Consider the following 20,901-nt stretch of genomic DNA (forward strand, 5'->3'; position numbering starts at 1 on the left):
AGGGCCAGCTCTCGCGTGCTTCCCAGGCTTCGGCGTGGGGTTCCCGGGAGCCCGGTCTGGGAAGGCTGGGGTAATTTCAATGTGATATGTGTGCACGTATAACTGAGGCACTTTCCAACAGGGCGTAGAGATGCTTCAAGGATTCTGGAGAAGCTGAGTGACATGAAACTTCAGGGAGGTTTGTACTGCTAGTTTTCTTGGTACTTACGAAAAGGGTGTCAGATCCCCTGGGGCTGGAGTTCCAGACAGGTGACTGTGGGCCACCAGGCAGGAACTGGGAGCCGAACCTGGGTCTTCTGAAAGAGTGGCAAGTGCTCTTAACCATCGTCTCCCCAGCCCCGCATTTAGCACTTTCACATGATTTTATTTTTAAACTTAAAAGAGAGGGTCTCACGTATCCAGATGGCTCTCTCTCTGGAGCACTGTCTCTTGCGCTCTGCTAATGTCCCCAACCGTTTTCACCCACAGCGCAGAGCTAGGCAAGTGCCCTGCCCCTGAGCTGTATGTACCCCACCCCGAGGAGGAAGGAGCTCATGGAGCCCAGGCTGGCCTCTTGATTTGCTATGTGGTAAAGGAGATCTTTCTGCTTCCACATTTTGAGTGGTGGGCTTCAAACCTGCGTCAGCGCTCTGTATACGGCTGGGTCTCTGGGACTGAGTCCAGGGTCTAAAGTGTGCTGAGGGGGTGGTGGGTGAACCAAGCTATGGCCACAGCCTTGCTTTGCTTTTTTTTTTTTTTTTTTTTGACATTGCATCTTGCTATGTATCCCAAGCTGGCCTTGAACTTTTATGTAGCCCAGGCTGGCCTTGAACTCATGTTCATGCTGCCTCAGCTGTCTCATATTCCCAGAGAATCAAGAGGAAGACTATCCTGAGCTGAGGGTGGGACCAGACCTTGCCTCTTCCTCTCCTGTGGCCTGCCCTTTCAGTGCTCTCCAGCCTCTGACCTCCTGCCTTGATCTCTTTAGTTAAGTGACGGTCTGTGGGCCTGGCCTGGAGGGATGGCCAGCCTGAGGCCCAGCCGGCTTCCCTGCATCAGGGCGGCATTCAGTGCAGCCAGCTTCTGGAAGTGGCAGAGACACGCGCGCCATCGCCTGCAGGTGTGCCCTCCTGTCCCGCGTGTGTGGGGAGGGTACCCATCTCTGTAACGCTTGGATTCCTTCCTCCCTTTCTAAAACTAAAAGTATTCAAACTCTAGTATTCTTTAAGGAAACAAAAGCTACCTTTCTCGGTGGCCTGGGGCTGGTGGGGAGGTGCTGGACTCCCGGAGACCAGGCCTGGGCTCCTTCACGAGCTTTGTAAGCCAGGCTTCTGCCTGTGTGGAGGGGCCAGTTGAGGTGGAAAGCTCAGTGTCCTCCACCTCTTTTTGGGTTTGGGCCCAGAACCACTGCCAAGGCACTGTGTGGCCCACCGTGCTGAGGAAGGGCACCCCTCCTCTGTCCCCTCCTTACTGGGGTTGAATGTCAGCATGCCCTGGGGTGTGGGCGGCAGTGTTCTGTGTGTTCAGCTGCTGTGGCAGAGTCAGCATCAAGCCTTTCCCCACAGGTCAACTCCAGAAAGAACCTCCTGGACTTCGCTGAAGGCATCTGGCGAGAGGTATGTTGTGGGCCCGTAGGGTCCAGAGACCTGAGGGAGCCCTCCAAAGCCAAGGCCAGCCTGGCGAATGGGCTGTGGGGGTCAGAGTCCAAGCAGTGAGCATTCCTACCTGTGTGCACAACCCTGCACACAGGAGGTCGGCTATGTATACTTTTAAAGATTTATTGTGTGCAGTGTTCTGCCTGCATGTACACCTGCATGCCAGAAGAGGGCACCAGATCTCATGATAGATGGCTGTGAGCCAGCACTCTTACCTCTGAGCCACGTCTCCAGCCCTGGTATTAACTAAAGGAGGGTGGTCTTACTATGTAGCCCAGGCTGGCCTCAGGACAGGCCTCCTGTCTCTCTACCCTTTCAGTGTAAGGATGACAGGTAGTGCCACTCCAAGACAGGAATAAATATTGACAAAATACACCCACAGAAAGCAAGGAAGGGGGCAGACAGGAAGTTCTGATCCCCACAGCAGAGGGCAGGGGCTAAGCACTTTGATCCCCAGAGGCCCTGCCAAGCACCCCGAAGAAGAGTTTGCTGTTGCAGGTGGTGGGGCACACGCTTGTAATCCCAGCGCTGGGGAGTCTGAGGCAGGAGGATATGAAGTTGAAGGCCAGCCAGGACTACCTGAGACCCTGTTCTTTTGTTTGGAAATCTATTTCCCTATGTCTGAGTACCTTGTGACATGTGTGCTGTCACAAGGAGAGAGGAGAGGGCATCGGATGCGCTGGAACTGGAGTCCCAGATGGTTGGGAGCCATCACTTGAGTATTAGGAGTTGAGTCTGGAAACTCAGCTGCTAACCCAGCTCCCCAGCCCTGAGGTCCTGTCTTCAAAAGCAAAACAAGCCAGGTGTGGGGACACACGCTTTTGATGCCAGCACGTGGGAGGTAGAGGCAGGTGGAGCACTGTGAGTGTAAAGCCAGCCTGGTCTACACAGGTACACAGGCCAGCCAAGGTAGCGTAGTAAGACCATCTCAAAACAAACAAAACACCAAAAAAATCACCCACAAGCAGGGCGAGGTGGTGCACGCCTGTAATCCCAGCACTCAGGGAGGCAGAGGCAGGCAGGTATCTGTGAGTTCGGGGCCAAGCCTGCCTGGTCTACAAAGTGAGTCTAGGACAGCCAAGGCTACACAGAGAAACCTTGTTTTAAAAACCCAAAACAAACAAACAAAAATAACCCCACAAAACCCAGCAGCTGGGGATGTCAGCTGAGTTGATAGAGCGCTTAGCCAACATTTATGAGTCTCGGAGTCTGGTCCCCAGGATACCTCAACGGGGTGGTGAAGGCAGGAGGATCAGAAGTTCCGGGCATCACAGTGATGTGGCCATGTTTTGTGTATCCTGTATTACCCTGCTGCTAGGACCTGCCCTCCAGCTCAGAAACTTTGATTTTGTGGTGATGGGAACGGAGTTTCAGGCCCTCACTCAGAGCCAAGCCCTCAAAAACCTCTGTCATCAGTTTTTAGATCCTTACGATGACTCAGATCCCCCAGGCCATGCCAACTGCCGAAGCTACCGCCAGCGTGCCTGCCGCCTCCTGGGAGACAGGAACCGCATCACACCTTACTACACAGCGAGGTTCAAGACTGCCGAGGAGGCCAGCAGGGAAGACTGGCTCCCACCGAAGGCTCTGGAGCTCACCACGAAGGCTTCTGGCTGGGGCCCCATGACCTTGGAAGTCAACGACGTGGACATGCAGCCTGAGGGTGACCTGAAGGCACTTGGCCCCCAAGAGGCCAGTGGGTTGCCTGCCAAGCTGTGCCCATCACCAGAGGACTGGAGGATGACGACAAAGGCTGCCAGCCCCCTCATTCCTGTGGAGGCCCTGGAGCTGGGCAAACACCTGCCGGGCAGAGCCAGAGCGCCCCGCTCACCACCCAGGCTTGGGAGCGACAGAGACAAGGGGCCCAGGCTGTCACTTTCCAAGAGGAAGCTGGAGCTTTTACTTGCAGAGCCTGAGAGAATTAAGAGAAAGAAGAAGTACGTGGCTGAGCCAGGGCCCCGGGCAGGGACAGAGCCGGGGACCCAGGATACACTGAGAGTTATGAGTGGGAGATTAAGTCCCTAGCATCCGGCATAAAGATGGGTGTGCAGGGGTGCTGAGGGCTCAGCGGTCAGGGGGCTTGCTGCAAAGCCTGATGATGAGCTCAATCCCTAGGGCCCACATGGTGGAAGGCGAGAACCAACTTTAGCAAGCTGTCCTCTGACCTCCACACAGGGACACTTAGTGGTGTGCGCTTGTGCACACTAAGGTAAAAATATATCCCTGGCAATCCCCCCCCTCCCCCCAAGTCTCCTCAGGGCTGCATCTCAGGCTGAGGTAGGGCAGAGCCCTTCCTGGTCCTTGTGTGATTGGCCCTTTGTCGTCCCCCCCCAGCAGGGTTTCTAATGGCCAGCTGGGCTCAGCAGGAATGCTGGGCTCACAGTGGTGTTTCTCCCCAGCTTGTTTACTGAACTTGTTCTTTCTGGTAGGTAGCAGGAGCACAGCGAGCTGAACCCACATCTCCTGCTGCTGCTGAGCTCCTGGTCTCCTCTCCAAGTCATGTCCACCCCATGGCGACAGGACCACAAGGTTCCCAAGTGCAAATAAAAAAAGCACCATAAGGAGTGCCCATTCCTGGCAGGGCAAGGTCCACCTCTGGGTGCTGTTGGGGCCAATCCAGCACTGGTTAGTGGCTAGGGTCTTGCTCATCGGTGCCCCTGGCAACTCTGCCAGGGAAGACAGTGTCTGGTACCCTGTCCAGCAGAGTGATTATAGGAGGGGTGGGGGCGTCGAAGTCCAGTTATGGGGCTGGCGTGTCCCCTAGACACAGACAATATCCTCTGAGGTGTTTGGAGGCATAAGGAAAAGCCACAGGCGCTGTGGGCTGTGCATGATAGCCTCTGACCTGGACCCGAGTCACGGGCCCGTGCCCAGGTGTTCCTTGGAGGACAATGCTGGCTTGGGGCTGCTTCCATTCACTTCCTCCTGTTCAGGAACTTGCAGTGTTTTCCCAGAGCCCTTGGCGATTAGGACAGTGCCTCTCTGCACAGGAGCCCACCAGGGACCACATTCACAGTCACCGTGAGTTTTGGAGACCCTGAGCTGCCAGGCCGAGCTTAACTCATCCTTCCTCTGAGGCAAGGCCACTTTCTCACCATGGGGTGGCGTGGAAATGAGTGCAGGACAATGGGATTGGTGGAAGGCCTGTGTCTGAGACAGGAAAGGTCCCCGGGGAATGGAGGTGTCAGCCCAGCCTTAGTGTTTCAATCAAGAACAGAGTTGCTGCTGGGCCATGGGGATCAAGTGCAGGTTTACTGGCCTTATGAGCTTGTTCCTGGGTATGGACCTAGGTGCCAAGGATGAGCCGCAAGGATTTCCACACCAGACTGGGCAGAGCCACAAGAGCCGGGAGCCTGTCATGCTTAGTGTTTTATTTAATAAAACAAGCCGTTCGTCAGCCCTCGCTACACATACTTTCACCTTTCCAATCCCACTGTTTCCAACCACGGCCAGCACCTTTCATTTCCTCCAACGCAATCCAACCACTTTCTTTTCACAAGTCCATCGAACCTTCCAAATGTTTAAGGATGAATACATGTTAAATACTGGATTTTACTATTCCAGAAAGAGAATTTGGAAAAAGGTTAGCTTTACTCAGTGCACAGAACCGCAACTCCACGCTCATAGAAGCTTCGAGGGTCTTCCTTTGTAGCAATTTCAAAGTCCACGGTGAAGATAAGGTCCGCCCGGGTGAAGTTCAGGTAGACAGGTAAGGTCACCTGCGGGACACACAGAAGGGCTCAGTGCTGCCTGGCTCGGGGGCCAGGGCTGGCAGGGTCTGGGCGTGGCACAGGCAGAGGCACTTACCACACTGGCCTTCTTCTCAGCGCTGGTTTGCTTTACCCAGCGCAGCTGGGTTAGAGGGAGGACTGTGGAGATGGCATTGGAGAGCGACAGCTTGTTGTTGTTGCATGTGGCCCCTTGAAGTTTCAGCCCTGTGAGGAGAGGTGGAGACCAGGGCTGAAGTGCAGTCCACAGCCACCTAGCCCGCTCACGGGGCATCCACAGGCCCAGCTGGGCCACTTATACCACATTCATTTGAATCAGGGAAGGGCTGCACTGAGAGCTCAGACTCCCGCTCACCTGTGACCCCAAAGCTGCAGGCATCGAGGGTGGCACTCTGGGAGGCAGTGACATTGACTTCCAGGGAGAGTTCCTCCAGAGACCAGCTGTTGGCTTGAGCCACGTACTGTCTGGTGGCAGTGATGTAGGCCTCAGGCACAAACAGGCCTCCCAGGCACACATGGATGTTCTGTAGAAAGAGGAGTGCCCAGGGAAAGGAGAAGTCAGGCGTAGGCACTTCTCCACCCCAGCCCGGGACAGCAGTGTGACTTCCCAGGGTCGTGCTCGCCCACCTTTAGTTCCTTGGCACCACCAGATGCAGCTGCCTGTGAGATGTTCTGCAGCTGTTTGATCCTCTCGCTGAAGTCTGACACCCACTGGATCACTGTCATGCCCGCAGGCACCGTGTAATGGGACCAGCTCCGAGGCAAGATCCCTGCAGCAGGCACAGGGACCCAGGTCTCGGCATACCTTTGCCAACTCCTCTGCAGTGGAAGTGGCTCAGGCCGCCAGCACCTGTGTCCCACAGCCCGCCTTCCAGGCTGTGCCTGGTGTGCCTGTCCACACCCAGAAGGCCCAGGGCATGGTTGTCATGGCGTGGAGTGCAGGCTACGAGGCCCGCCACTGCAGGCACACATTGTGCCCTGTGTCGCTGCACTGGGGCCCTCCGACCCTGCTCCCACTCGTTCTGTGTCCCCTTCACTGCACTATCCCCAACAGTCACAGAAGCTGCACAAAAACTTCAGCAAAGTTCAAGAAGAAGCAGGGGCATTCCCTGCTACTAGGAAGTCTGAAAAACAGGTAAGTGAGGCCTGGGACCTGTGCTGTGTCTACACATGGGTGTGGGCCAGCCCCTACCCCTCCACTCCAGCCGCACCCCCGCGCCCCTCAGCACCTTTCACCAGCTCGTTGATCAGAGTGCGCAGGTAGTTTGTCTGCTTCTTCTTCCCCTCGCACACTTGAACAACATCAGCAAGGTCCTGGCGCACGTCTTGGAGTAATTTGGCTCCCATCTTCACTTCCCTCTCAAAGAACCGAAACAGAGGGTCCTAAAGCCAAAGAGAAGAGGGCTGAAGCAGTGAAACCTGTGCACCATAAGCAAGCCACATGGCAGCAGTGGCACCAGAGCCTTCTGGGAGCTAGCCAGAGCTGTGGAGTGGCCTGGCCTGACGCCAAGAATGGCCACCTCTGCCCGAGTTTAATTAAGGTGGTCACTGCTCTTGCTCAAGACTGGTGTCACACTGATTCCAGCCCGGCTACCTTGATGTTCTCCACAGTGCGCTTGAGCGGGCTCAGCGTCTGAGGGATGAGGTGCAGCCAGTTAGAGGCTGTGGTGTGCAGCGTCCTCATCCAGGCAGGACGGCCATCAGATGTGGAGTCCGTCCTCGTCTTCTTCTCTGTCTCTGCGTAGGCCAGGTCGTCCTCATCCTCTAGCATCTGCATCTTCAGCATCTTACTGATCATGTCCACACCTAGGCCAGCCACAGGCAGGGAAGGCAGGCAAGGAGGAGGACTTCAGTGTGAAGGCCAGTGCTGCACACCATTACATCTCTATAGTAGTCACAAACGGTCTTAGGCACAGACCAGGGCCGGTGCAGAGGTAAACAGAAAAAACTGGCCCAAGTCTACAACAGGAAGACAGAACCAGTGCCCTGTGTATGCCCCATGAGGCTGCTCCCAGCCTGTCCACAGAGCTGTGGGCCTCAGAAGCCACACACTCCATCTGAATGCAGAACCTGTCATGGGGGTGTTTTTGTTGGCAGCGGAGACTCCTTTGAACTCTGTTCATACAAGTACCCATGCCCAGCTGTGACTGACGGCACACTGGTCCCTGTCCTGTCCCTCACTCATGAAGACCAAAGGCCAATGCTGAGAAAGGAGCATTCCTGAGAAGATGGGCAACGACCCTGGGCCACCTTGGATAGTGTTGATAGGACACAGGACTTAGAAAACCAATGGGCGAGTGATGGCAGTGCCGAGAATCACAATCTGGAGGGCCGCCACATGCTGGGGAGGCGATCTAACAGCAGGGACCTGCTGAGCTTCCAGGCTCCTCCTCACACTCAACGCACACTGCTCACTCTCTGCAGACAACATTCTTTTCCCACCTCACAAAGCTCGCTGCCTCCTGTTGGCATCCTGACATGTACCATTCCACAGAACTCAAAGCAGAGCAGAAGGACAAAGGGAAACAGGCTGGAACTACGCTGTTGCTGCTCAGCCATCTTGCCTGTTTTTTAAATTTGTTCAATTTTATTTTCTGTACATTAGTATGAAGGTGTCAGATCCCTTGGAGTTGGCGGCTGTGAGTTGCCATGTGGGTGCTGGGAATTGAACCGGGGTCCTTTGGAAGAGCAGCCAGTGCGCTTAACCACTGAGCCATCTCTCCAGCCTTTTGCCTCTCTTTTTAGAGGGTCTCATGCCATCTAGGTTACCCCAGAACTCTTGTCCTTATTGCCTCTAGCATGTGGATGCTGCAATCGCAGATATGAACCACAAAGCCTGGCTCTATCTAAATGGTTGTTTTAGAGAGTCTGGGGATCGCTGACAGAACCCTGCCTAGCTTGGGTTAGGCTCTGGATTCTACCCCGTGTGTTGTGAAAAGTAAAACAAGACCGGAAAAAAAAAAAAAAAAAGACTTAATACAAGGTATGTTGTTTGAGGCAGCACAGTCTCGTGTAGCCTAAGCCTAGGCCATGCTGTGTAGCCCAGATGTTGAACTCCATGACTTTTCCGCCTCTGCCTCCAGACTAGGGCACAGGTCTGTATCATCGAGCCCCCATCAGTGCCTCCAACCCTTGAACTAAAGCTAGCCCTTAAACCTTTTCAGGACACCCTAGTGCAGAACTGCAAGAGGCTGCAGAGGAAAGGCATGGCTGGGGGGGGGGGGGGGGGCACAACCCACCTTGGGTGGTCAGCAGGACCCTCTCAGCATTGTTGGGCAGGCCCAGCCATGAGGGCGTCTGGGCATCTGGCAGAAGCTCCACCCACTGCACAAACTCCTCTCGCCTGAGAAAACAGGACATTCGGGCTCAGCCAGGGGCCGACACCCACTGACCCGCCACTGGCCAGCCGTGACTTCTGTTCCCACAGGCAGCCACACCTGATACCGTCAGGCATCTGAATGTCCTTGTGCCCGTCAACCTTGCATGCCAGCTTGAATTCACTATCGAAACTCCGGGTGGTAAACAGCCGCTCCAGGAAGGTATTGAGCAGGCGCTGGTCAAACTCGTTGTCCACGCGCCCACCATAGATGGACTGGGCCATCAAGGTCTTCAGGGCTGACCATGGGATCTTATCTGGTGAGATGTTCTGCCGGCCCTGGGGAAGAGAAGGGCTGGGTTACGTGTGTACACTAGAGGGGCTGGCTTTGTGCCCCACTGTCAAGTTCTGGTTGCTATAAAATATCACCGCTCCCTGGACTCAGATCCATTATCCTCCCCATCACACTTGTCTAAGAATGATGGTCCCTAAGTCACCGGCATCTTTGCTGTGGTGGAGCCAACTTGCCTTGGCTGTGTCATCCAGCCATGTGTCCACTGTGTCACAAGCCGATCGAAGGTCAGACTCTCCAAATTCGTATTTCTTTGACCACCCCAGTGGAGCATAGCGCAGGCGCTCTTGGATGATGGCATGGAACCAAGCCAGAAGGAAATACAAGCGGGCACGCTCATTCGGAGACTAGATGATGAAAATGACCATGGACAGAATCATCAGAGAGCATGTATTTGTCTAAGAAAACTAGACCCTATTTCAGAAGTGAAGATCTACAGAAAAGCCACACCCTCACACCTCAGCCCCCTGACCTGCAGCTCAGAAGCATCAGCGGAATCGAGCAGCAGGGCTGACTGCAGCACCCAGCTTTCTAAACACGAGGACTGATACAATAGCACTTGGGTTTAGACAGGTTTCTGGGAGACACGCTTTCTACAAATGTGGACTCAGTGGATTTCGGCTCCAAGAAAAACAGAATTGAAAACCCCCAGGAAGAGCTGGCAGGGATTTTGAAGGAGGCCTGCCCTCATGTGGCACAGGGATGGGGAGTGGCTGGGGGGTGCTGGGCCCGCTCTGGACCCGGTTCTGCTGGGTGCACCTGCTCACCTAGGGGCTATTCCTCACTCTACCTTCCCCGCTGTGCACAGAGAGGCACCAGGTCTTGGATTTAGGTGCAGGTGTGTCCAGAGAGCATGCGCTTTACCTTGCATATCCGAGAGACCGGGATGCTGCTAAATGTCCTCAGCATGTTGGCTTTCACTCCAGGTGGCGGCTCAAATACAAAGATTCGACCTGCACGGAGCAGGTTCACTGGCACCTGGGGGAGAAGGTGGCCTGTGACGTCTGCTTTTATTTTGGGGGAACGAGGTGTGGCTGACTTCAAGCTTGCAGCAATCCTCCTGTTCCAACACCCCAAGTTCTGGGATTGCCGACAGGTGCCCCCCAGCCAGCTGGCCCTCCAGTTCTGATACAGGCAGCCTCTCGCCTACGTTTACAGCACTTTGGCCAAAAGGCAGCGGCACCAGACTCCCCGCTGCTCACCTTGGGGTTGATCTCCATGGTGAGGAAGAGGCGGAAGCAGGCATGGGGCTGCAGGGAGTGCAGCTTCTTCTCCAGCTGCATCAGCCAGCCCGGGGCCAGGTGTACATTCTTCAGCATCACCCACCTGCCCGACTTCACGGCCGTGTTGATGGCCTTGTCTGCTTGGTTAAAGCCTTCTGCTGAGCCTGAGACAAGGGAACTGGGCGTGAACAACAGCAGGCAGCCTTGTGCTTTAGGATGCCGCCTGTCCACAAAAGCAGCACCTGTCCTTACCAATGGCAATGGAGGTGATCTGCGTGTTCTGCTCTGCAGCGAGGTCCTCAACATGCCCACTGGCATCATACCCAGGCACAGAGCACATCAGGACAGGTGTGTTTGGCTTCACCTGGAAGTGAAAAAGCAGACCCAAGATGATCAGTTGTCATACAGGACTTGTCAGGAGAAAGGCTGAGGTAGCGCTGGCACTGGGAAGATTACGGCCAAGAAGCAGTGCGCCTGGGCTGTGGCCAGCTGCTGGTGCTGTGGGCAGCCAGGCGAGGGCGCTGGGATAGTACCTCAGTGCCCACGATGTGGGCGAGGTCAAGCGGCTGCTCCATGATGGACATGAAGGACTCCCCAAGGTTTGTGGACACAAACATGTGGGCCATGGCCAAGAGGCGGTCAGGTCGGAAAGCTTGGATCAGGAGTAGGCGGTGGATGGCCTGCCCGATGGGAGCTGAAATGGTGGCAAGGTGAGTAAAGGGGAGGAGTTCTCTACCCAGGGCACTGGCTCAGCCAAGCAATCTGCATCTGAGATTCAGCTCAAACCCCAGCCAACAAAGCGCACTGCCTACTGGTTCTCTGGGGCCCAAGGAGCGCCTGTCTCGGTTCTACTGTCCCTTTAGATACTGTTGATTACACGTGGCTGCATATGCGCTCACCGCCACGGCATGTGTGAAGGTCAGAGTACAACCTTCTGGTGTCAATCCTTGCTTCACCTTGCAGCAGAGGATCTATCACTGCGCGGGAAAGCTAGCTGGCTGTGCACTTCTGCTCATCCCTGCCTCTGCCTTCCATCTCCTCATGCATTGCACTTCCGTGTGTGTAGGCTTTGGGGAGCCAAATTCAGGGTGTCTGTCTCGTCTCGGGTGGCAAGCACTTTTACCCACTAAGCCATCTCTCTAGTCCCCCTCATCTGTTGCTTTAACAAATTTTATTTTGGAGACAGGATCTCACTGTAGCCTTGATCTCACACCAAATTAGGTTAGACTCAAACTCCGAGATCTCCATGTGTCTGCCTCCTCCTCTGTGCTGGTATTAAACACATGTGTTATGGTGCCTAGCAAAAATAAAACTTCATTTTTGAGACAAGGTCTCTTTTTTATGGAGTTCTTGGTTGACTGGGGAAAATGTTTGTGTTTACTGGGTGTGGCTGCTACACCTAGCCCATTTGTGGACTGAACGTTGTGTACCGGAGTGTGGAGGTCTGGCTCTCTCAAGACGTGGAGCAAGCGATGGAATGCAGGCCTGCACCCACTGAACCGCTGCGCTGGCCCTCACCTGCTGATTATGGAAGCACACCACAAATGCTGATGGGTGCAGCCCCCCAGGCCTCACTGGCTGGTAACTGCATAGTGCTGCCTGCCCCTCCTCTGTGGCTCATTAGGCCAGGCCTCATGCACTCCTGAGTCTTTGTGGCACAATAATCCCCCCTTTTTTTGTTTGTTAGGGATCTCTCACACCCTAATAAGGTGAAGCAAATCCCCAGGGCCTATGCCTGCTAGGTAAGAATTCTATCATGGAGTTACCCTCGCCTCTTCCATCCTGTAGCGTCACTAAATGACTTGAGGGAGGAATTAGAAACCTGATCCTCTTATTTCTCAGCCAACTCCTACTTATGAGCCATCTCCCTAAATGGCTTCCTAAAACGGTGATTTTGTTTTTTCTTTCCAGACAGAGTTTCTCTATGTAGCCCTGGTTGTCCTGGACTTGCTTTGTTGAGCAGGCTGGCCTCAAATTCAGAGATCCACTTGCCTCTGCCTAGGATTATAGGCGTGTATTACCATGCCTGGCAATTTTGTTTTGTGACAACATCTCGTTATGTAGTCTTGGTTGGCCTGGACCTGTCAGGAGACTGAGTCAATTGGATTCCAGCCTGGCTTCCTAACACACTGAGATGCTGAAATACTACAGGGAGTCAGTGTCATCTCCTTTTGACAAACATCTCACCCAACTTTATATTCAGGCCCAGAGAGGGGACAGCAGGGGCCTGGATTTGACTCACTTGTAGGTGTTTCCTCGCTCCAGAGGTATGGCACAGTCTGTTCTGGTGAATTACTTTCCAGCCAAATGCCAAACTGCTGTAGAGGCAACAGGGAAAGTCAGGAACAGAAATGAGGTGTTGTGTGTGGTGCTAGGCATGCCGCTCAGGGTCTCGTGCTATTGGACGAGTAGACCTCTGACACAGGCACACACAGGCGCACAGAGGCAGCAAGCTGCTCACTGACACATCTCACTAGGAACACTTGAAAGGGCAGTTACCTCATCTGCCTGAACTTTGGCAATCAGATCTTTAAAGGCTGGCAGACTGCTCAACCTCACCACAGCTTCTGCCTGCTCCACAGTCAGGCCCTGGATTTTGGGGGTAGAGCCAGCACTCAGCACAATCTCCTTCCCTCTGAGGAAGTGCTGGAACTCTGCATCATAGGTGGGCTCCCTGCCAAGGGGGAGGAGGGCAGGTCAGGCGGGTCTCTAAGCAGAAACTGAGACCCAGCTGTGGTTCCGAGACAAAGGGACGGAGAACGCATGCTGGGAGGACCACCTCAATTCTGAGCAGCCAGCCTCACCCCACGGTGCCTTTCAGCTTGATTCTCGCCAGCAGCATGGCGAAGGTGATGTGGTCCTGGTGCAGCATGCCTCGAGCCACTCGGTTAAATGCCACCTGGGGAGGGGGAGGGGGATGTTGGTGTTCTGGAGGCTGTGCCCCCCCCGTCCCCCCGCACTGGACAGACGCAGGCTCTGCTCTCTACCTGGAAGAGGTCCTTGGTTATGACGGAGAGGCGCTGCGTGTGGTCGGTGGCACCCTTCAGGTTGGGGTTCTCATAGAGCACGTTGTGGTAGATGTCGAGGAAGAACTGCAGTGAGTACTGATACAGGAAGTGAACCTGGAAGAAGGCCACGTGACCATCAGGGGGTGCCTCAGGTCGCCGCTGGAAGCCAGGGCAGCTGTGCCGATGGCCTCACCTGTTTCAGGGACTCCATAGTGAAGTAGATGCTGCTGCAAGCAGTGGACAGTGGCAGGTACTGCTGCGACACAGTCTCCACCTCCTGCATGACAATGTCTGTCTCCTCCACTTTCCTGGTGACCTCGGCGGCCTCCCGCTTCAGATTCTCCAGGGTTGTTATGATGGTGTCGTCATCCAGAATGCGCCCTTTTACCTCATTCAGAGCTTGGAGCAGAGACTTTTCAAGCTGCCGTAGACGGAGCTGAAACTCCCCTGTGTTTGAGACAAGACAGGTCTGTAACACCAGTGCCACTGGGGATCGCTGTCCGCTTGCCCTTGAGCCCGGCTGCTGCCTGGCTGCCGCCCGCCCGCCACTGGGAAGCCAAGGAGCAGAGAGAGGCATACCTTGCAGCTTCAGGAGGTCGGAGCGCTTCTCGTCCACGTCGGGCCTCTCTGCTTTGAGCACTTCGTTGAGACACTGGCTCTGCAGACTGCTGCGGGTCACGGTGAAGTTCACAAAGGTGACCCGGGAGCAAAGGTCTGGTGGGAACTCCACCTGTCAGGGCAGAAGACAGGCTGGTGGGGTCACTCACCTCCGAATACCGCCATCATGCTGACCTAGGAAGGGCCCCTGCTTACAGTTGGGTCTCGGGTGGACAGAAAGATGACAAATGATGGTGACAGGTCTATGTCTTGGTCCCCGAGGGTGATCAGCACTCTCCCTCCTGTCCGCCGAACTTCACGGTTCAGTACTGGATTCAAAACTGGATCATAGCTTTCCACATCCTATGTAGCACATAAACAGAGCAGATCCTTAGTTTCCTACCTGGGCCACAGGCCACTGGGCCCTGCCCATGACCCCACCTGTGAGGAATCTGAATCAAGGGAGGTGGTTGCGCAGGTGCACGGATGTACCTGATGGCAGTGCACTTGTCTTACAGTGTGAGGCCTGAGTTCCACCACAGCAACCACCAAACCCAGCTCACGACACACTAACCACATGGTTCATCACCAAACTCAACACCTCAGATTCCCCCCACACTCCAGTTTTTTTCAAGATAGGGTTTCTCTAGGTAGCCCTGGCTGTCCTTGAACTCACTGAGTTTGAGGCCAGCCTGGACTACAGAGATCCACCTTTCTCTGCCTCCCTAAAGGTGTGTGCCACCACCACCTGGTGGTTGGTTTTGAGACAGGACTTTCTACGTAGTCCTGTCTATTCTGGAGCACTTTGTGTAAACTTAACAGACCTTTCTGCCTCTGCATCCTGAGTGCTGGGATTAAAAGTTTGTGTACCACCATGCTCAGCTGAGGACTTTCATTTCTGAAACACAATCTCAGAGTTTTATTCTTGTTTTAGTATCAAACCATATCTAACAAGTTCAAATACCATCACAGTGATTGTGCTATGTAATTTCCATTCACTAGAGAGAATGATGTATTCTAAGAGGAGTGACAAATCCAAACATAGATACAAACCTGGACGAGAAGGGGATTGCCAAATCTCAGAGCACTCTCCAAATTCTTCCGGAAGGCATCATCTAAGAAGCTGGTCCTTGTGATCTTCCGGTCCTTATATTCGTTCATGATGAATTCTGTGGCCTGTCCAGAGGGGTCAATGATCAGCGGGTACCTGAGGGTGAGGTGACAGGAGAGTAAGTAAAAGGTCCATCAGGAAAGGCCATCTCCCTCCTGATCAGATGGGAAGAGACCATCATTCCACACGGGCAATCTCTAGACATTCCCAGATTCACCATCAGATGCAATTTAAATCAAGTTATTCCCTGAAAAACTATGCTGTAAACAGAATTCAATAAAGATGTAAAAATGAACACTGGGAACTGCCTCCCACACACCACTTTCCAGCCATCTCTAGCTGCACCTCTGGCCTAAAAGCACATACCTATTGAATCGCTTGAGCATGATGGCATTTTCTGTGCACAGATCGTCGGCAGGCAGGGAGCTGGCTTGCCAGCGGAGGCGTTCGTCAGCGTTGGAGAGATACTCTGTCCTTGCAATGTCTGTGCGGAACTGAAAGGGGAGGCTGTTATCTCCCCTGTGACTGTCAAACTAGGACTTGGTCAGGGTGCCCAGTGCTGGTGTGGCCCCAAGTTGACTCATCCCTTGGGAATGCCTGTTACCTGGATGTTGGCTTGCTGTAAGTGATGAGACCAGGTGGTGAACAAGTTTTGGCGCATCTGCTGGTCAAAGTAGCCTGCGTAAGCAATGAATGCCGCGGACAAGAGGCAGTCCCCAGCAATGGTCGACATCTGGTTTTTGAAAGTTTCACTTGTCTTTTCCCAGCGTTCCCTTTCAGCAGATAAACTCTTCAGAAGTGCAGTGCTCCGGTTTACCTAAGGAAAAAAATGACGTGACACACTGACCACAATTCCATCCCACAACCTACACAGTGGAATGAGAGAATCAACTTCACACAATGTTCTCCGGCTTCCCCATGTGTGCCACTGCTTGCACATACCTGTTATAGACACATGCACACACAGTGGCTCACCGCCTCAACAACTACTACGGTGCACGAGTCAACACTGTTAATCTAGGTGACCCGAGTTCAGAGACTTGGCCGTGGCAAGACTTACTTTCGCTTCCACAGCCGCCAGGTCCGCCTTGATGGCCTGGGCCTCTGAGATGAGGACCGCATACTCCTCCTTGTAGCGGCCGATGCTGGCCTCCAGATCCCGGATCATCTGCTCCACCTCATTGGCTTTCTGCTGGTTGTCCTTGGCGTCATCCTCCAGCTTCTGCAGCTCATTCCTCAGGGGCTCCACTCGCTTTAACATGTCTGCATAATTTAGCTGGGCAGGGCAAGGCACAAGGTGTGATGACAAACGCAGACAGATGCTATAACGAAGCCCATTGCTTAGTAGAGCCAATTAAAAATGAGCGAGGGAAGTGGGTTCTGCTTGTGAATCGGGCACATGGGAGGTTGAAGTAGCCTGGGCTATAAAGGGGGATTCTCTCAAAAACCGAACCAGGGGGTCAGAGGAATGACTTAGCAGGAAAAGCAATTCCTGCTCTCACAGAAGACTCAAGTTTGTTTCCCAGCACTCATTTCAGGCAGTTCATAACTTCCTGTACCTCCACCTTCAGGAAGCCTGAGTCCTTTTTAGATGCCTCAGTCATCTGCATGTGCGTGCGCACCCGCCCCCCCACAATATCCTTAAAAACAAAAACCCCAAACTAAATTAAACCAAAACCCAAACCCTATGGACAGCAAGATGGCTCAAGGAGGTCACGGTGCTGGTCATGCCAGTCTGAGACCAAAGCTCAGAACCTATGTAAAGGTAGAAGAGAACTGACCCCACAAGCTGTCCTGACCTGCACAAGCCCTGGCACATCCCTACGTATCATTTGGCTGTTTCGATTCTCTCCTCAGGTCACTAGCCCACTTCCAGCCTTGGGAATGTTTTTCCTTTCCTAAGGAGCTGTCTTTGTCTATTCCACTTAAATGGCATGACTCTTTCTCCGTCCCAGCAGCCACAGGTATTTTTCACCTAACCTACATCATTTTTTTTCTTTTAAACTTGCAATAAAACTGCCCTTGAAGGCAGGCAGTGGCACAGGAATTTAATTCCAGCACTCAGGAGGCAGAGGCAGGCAGATGAGTTCCGGGACAGACAGGGGTGTTACACGGAGAAACTCTGTCTTGAAAAACCAAACCAAACCAAACCAAACCAAACCAAACCAAACCAAACCAAACCAAACCAAACCAAACCAAACCAAATTTGCTCTTGAACAAATAAGAAAGGCAACAATAAGAAACCTGGAAAATCACCACAGCAGCAAAACTGGGATAATGGAAGTGAAGAAGTGACCAGAGTCACGCCCACCTGCAGGGTGGTGGGGAGGGACCTACCTGTGCAACTGCCCACTTCACCATGGGGCCGCAGGCCAGCGAAGCCCGGTTGACAATTTCATAGTTGTAACTGGGGTTGGACATGTAGTTCTTCTTCATCTTCTCTCTTATAGCATCACTGAGAGAGGAGAGGATTTCTAAGCATGCACAGAATAAGACATGTCTTCACACAATACAAATGTAAAGGCCCTGAACGCATGAGGATGCTGGCTGAGCCCTGGTCCTCAGGTGAAGGTGACAGGGCTGTTGTGGACAGGCTCTTCCAGCTTCTGGCTCTGACCCCCTCAGCACAGCATGTTCAGCCAGTTCTGGTGCAACAGATGGAAGATCCTTGCTATGCTGCAGCGAGGGCTGAGCCCTGAGCACACAGAGCTATTTGGAAGGATGAAACCGATTGCTGGCAGAGGTGATATCAAAACATCCATAGAGGAGAATGTCAGCTTTCTCTCAGGCATTGTCAGAGGCACCTGTGGGATTAGTGTGACCCATGCTCCCTCTGGTAGATGGCATGCCAGAGATGACCAAGCACAGCCTCTGGAAAATGTGAAACTGTCCACTGCAAACTGTCACAAGGAAACAGTAGGACCCGAGACTCAATCATACCTTCTCAAGTGCTACAGCAACTGTCTCACCTGATCTCCTCGGCGGAGAAGTTGACGATGGTGGGGATGAAGTTCTCTCTCATGATGATGGAGCGGATCTGCTTCCAGTCTGTGGTGCTCTCACCCAGCAGCAGACAGATGGACTCCAGTGCCAGCTTCACAGCGGCAGGAGGGTTGGCCATAGACCTCACCTCCACCAGATGCTGCTTCTTGATGGACTTCACAGCTGGTCAGTAGGGGCATGGGGGGTAGGGAGACAAGACAGCATCCAACTAAGGACCAGCCACCACCACTAAGGCTGAAAAAGGGTCAAGTCTCTCTCAAACCCTCAAACAGCAGCCCTTATCTCATTTAGCCTAAGCTGCAAACTGTTCCTTGCAAAACACAGGGTGCAGTTTCAAGAAATAATTTCCAATCAGCTATGGTTATTTTCTCTTTTTTTAAATTTTACTTCCCATCTTTATGAGACAGGGTCTCTCTGTGTAGCGTTGGCTATCCTGGACTCGTTTTGTAGAACAGGCTGGCCTCAAACTCACAGAGATCTGCCCGCCTCTGCCTCCCTGAGTGCTGGGATTACCCAGCTCTATTTTTTCTTTTTTTAAAAACATATATAGGAGAGGAAAACCTTTCAGAGAAGACGACTTGCTCTCCTAGAAGATAAAGCCTCCATTTTTGCTTTCTGAGGCAGATAGCAACCCCAAGCCACAGACAGGCTGAGGCCTGCGCAAGCCTCATTCATCTGCTACAATTCACAGCTAGCTGCCTAATGGGAGTTGTTCTAAAGAGCCGCCAACACCTTTATAAACTGGAATGGAGTGTTTCAGACTCAAGTTTTCAGTTACTCAGTAGCATGGAAACTCAAGAGCACAGATGGCTTAATCTGCCTTGAGTGTGAAGCGAATGCTGTAGTGACCAGGCCATCAGACACAGCCAGCTCTAGTGAGCAAGGTAGGAGCACAGCTAGGCCACTCTTCCTTCCAGGTGAACCTCACACCAACATGGGGTGCTACTGCCAGAGCACCTCACAGGCATTTTAGGAACAGAGGAAGAGTGGCTAGTGCGCATCAAGTTAGTCAGTGCACTCCAGTCACTACGAGACGTAACACTTCCTCAGCAAATTCAAGTCAGGAAGAACCAAAGTGTTGAAAATGTATAGTATGAGACTATCACCCTGGCACCCAGGAAGCTGAGGAAGGAGGACCCCAAGTTCAAGGACAGACTGGGAAGCAGAGAGACCCCGTCATAACACTGCTATCCTGGGGGGAAAAAAAACCAACAATAAAAACAACAAAACACCCTACAAAACAAAGCAGAGGCATTAACATCATTTTTTCCCCAGTGCTGAGGAGAAAACCCAGAGCCTCTAGCATGCTAGGCAAGTGGTCTATCCCTAAACATCATTTTATTTTATTTAAAAAAAAAAAAATATATATATTTTTTCGAGACAAGGTTTCCCTGTGTAACCTTGGCTGTCTTAGACTCACTTTGTAGACCAGCTGGCCTTGAAATCACAGAGATCTGACTGCCTCTGCCTCCTAAGTACTGGGATTAAAGGCATGCGCCACCACTGCTCGGCTAAAATATTTTTTATTTATAGACAAGGTCTCATTAATGTAGGCCAGGAGGCCTCAAACTCCGAGACCTGCCTGCCTGCCTGCGTCGCTGAGTGCTGGGGTTAAAGGCGTGGTGCGCATATTTTGCCTATAGGTATGTATGCGCACCATGTGTGTGCTGTGCCTGAGGAGGCCAGAAGAGACCCCGGAGGTGTCACACTAGAGTTATAGGTAGTTGTGAGCTGCCGTGTGGGTGCTGGGAACTGAACCTGGGTCCTCTGCAAGAGCTCCTAACAGCCGAGCCATCTCTCCAGTGCCCCACTTTTTACTTTTTGTGATAGGGTCTCAAGATCTTCCTGCCTTGGCCTCCCTAGTACTTGTGATTACAAGTTTTTACCGCCAGGCTCATCAAGACATATTTTTGCTAGTTTTCTCTTACAAGAAGGGTTTCATTACAGTAAATTCAGATTAGTGTTTATGAGCACTGCTCTAAGAGATGGAGACAGGCTAAAGGGCTTAAAAGGGCTCCGGATGTTTGCTTACAACACCCTCAGGACTGTATGCCACTGAGCCTCACAGGAAGCCCAAGTGCAATATGTGCCACACAGCGTCCTCAGTGAAGCGGAGTCCAGGCCCTGACAGCCGCTACATACCATTCTGGGCTTCAATGACAGCAGGCTCCACTTTATCAAGATCTTCCTTGACACTCATCTGCTTGTCTGCGATCACTTCCTGCTGTTTGTGCAGCTGCTCCTGAATTTCTTGGCTCATGACCTGGAAAGCAAGGATGGCTCAGGTGCACAGGGCTGGAGCCCTGGTGAGCTCGCTAAGCGAACCTTAAGCAGCTCCCCTCCCGCCAGCACACAGCCTCCCACTGGCATCAGACGGCACATGCCCAGTCTGTGGGCATGTTAGAGGTTAGAGGTTAGAGGCCCTGGGATAAAGGCACACACCTTCTTCTTTTCAGCCTCTTGCTGGTCTTTCACCATTTTCTTCAGCTTGTCATTGGCCGCTGCGTTCTTGACTTCCAGCTCTTGACTCTTGATCCTCAAGTCACGGCGCAGTTCTTCCACCTAGGGAACAGAACCACACTCAGAGACAGCGCAGCGAGCGACGGCGCAGTGGTCCTCTCGGGGCTGCCGCTCCTCTCTACCTGGTCCACAGTTTCTTTGATTTTTCGGAGCCCGACGTTTAGGTGCATCTGCTGCTCCTCCAGCTCGCTGCGCTTCTCGTGGAAAAGGTTGGCGTAGTGGTTGATGAAGTCCAGGTAGTGCCGAGGTGTGATGGCCATCGTTCTGCCTCCTCGCTTTGCCAGGCGTGCATTAGCCTTTTAAAGAACAAATTCCAACTCTGCACTCCTCAGCCTCAACTCTTGTTAGACTGCAGTGACAGAGGGAGTGGGCCGAGCCCTCCCTAATCACCACACTCAGGACAGCCACA

At 53.1% G+C, this 20,901-nt stretch overlaps 2 protein-coding genes across 2 annotated transcripts in view; one reads left to right on the forward strand and one right to left on the reverse strand.

Moving 5' to 3' along the window:
• The first annotated feature begins 1,000 nt into the window (after nt 1-1,000).
• Nucleotides 1,001-3,659, forward strand: LOC129666058 (uncharacterized). Its single transcript, XM_055593090.1, has 3 exons — nt 1,001-1,099; nt 1,545-1,595; nt 3,051-3,659. Exons 1-3 carry the CDS (start codon nt 1,001-1,003, stop codon nt 3,657-3,659), a joined length of 759 nt encoding a protein of 252 aa, XP_055449065.1.
• A 1,331-nt stretch (nt 3,660-4,990) lies between these two features.
• Nucleotides 4,991-20,901, reverse strand: part of Dync1h1 (dynein cytoplasmic 1 heavy chain 1) — a 63,898-nt gene continuing 47,987 nt past the window's right edge. Inside the window, exons 49-77 of the mRNA XM_055593028.1 lie at nt 20,615-20,788; nt 20,415-20,534; nt 20,115-20,235; nt 17,939-18,134; nt 17,307-17,424; nt 16,030-16,245; nt 15,574-15,786; nt 15,336-15,463; nt 14,912-15,065; nt 14,075-14,221; nt 13,841-13,991; nt 13,455-13,708; nt 13,241-13,375; nt 13,058-13,152; nt 12,753-12,927; nt 12,496-12,571; nt 10,787-10,947; nt 10,506-10,617; nt 10,233-10,417; nt 9,895-10,008; nt 9,207-9,377; nt 8,800-9,017; nt 8,602-8,705; nt 6,957-7,168; nt 6,592-6,745; nt 5,990-6,132; nt 5,718-5,886; nt 5,442-5,569; nt 4,991-5,353 (exon numbers count right to left, since the gene is read on the reverse strand). Coding sequence (XP_055449003.1) covers nt 5,225-5,353; nt 5,442-5,569; nt 5,718-5,886; nt 5,990-6,132; nt 6,592-6,745; nt 6,957-7,168; nt 8,602-8,705; nt 8,800-9,017; nt 9,207-9,377; nt 9,895-10,008; nt 10,233-10,417; nt 10,506-10,617; nt 10,787-10,947; nt 12,496-12,571; nt 12,753-12,927; nt 13,058-13,152; nt 13,241-13,375; nt 13,455-13,708; nt 13,841-13,991; nt 14,075-14,221; nt 14,912-15,065; nt 15,336-15,463; nt 15,574-15,786; nt 16,030-16,245; nt 17,307-17,424; nt 17,939-18,134; nt 20,115-20,235; nt 20,415-20,534; nt 20,615-20,788 — 4,473 coding nt within the window. The 3' untranslated portion in view covers nt 4,991-5,224. The remainder of the gene's footprint in view (nt 5,354-5,441; nt 5,570-5,717; nt 5,887-5,989; nt 6,133-6,591; nt 6,746-6,956; nt 7,169-8,601; nt 8,706-8,799; nt 9,018-9,206; nt 9,378-9,894; nt 10,009-10,232; nt 10,418-10,505; nt 10,618-10,786; nt 10,948-12,495; nt 12,572-12,752; nt 12,928-13,057; nt 13,153-13,240; nt 13,376-13,454; nt 13,709-13,840; nt 13,992-14,074; nt 14,222-14,911; nt 15,066-15,335; nt 15,464-15,573; nt 15,787-16,029; nt 16,246-17,306; nt 17,425-17,938; nt 18,135-20,114; nt 20,236-20,414; nt 20,535-20,614; nt 20,789-20,901) is intronic.

Source organism: Psammomys obesus, unplaced genomic scaffold, assembly GCF_907164565.1.
Source record: "Psammomys obesus unplaced genomic scaffold, mPsaObe1.curated_primary_1811, whole genome shotgun sequence".
Classification (NCBI taxonomy): domain Eukaryota; kingdom Metazoa; phylum Chordata; class Mammalia; order Rodentia; family Muridae; genus Psammomys; species Psammomys obesus.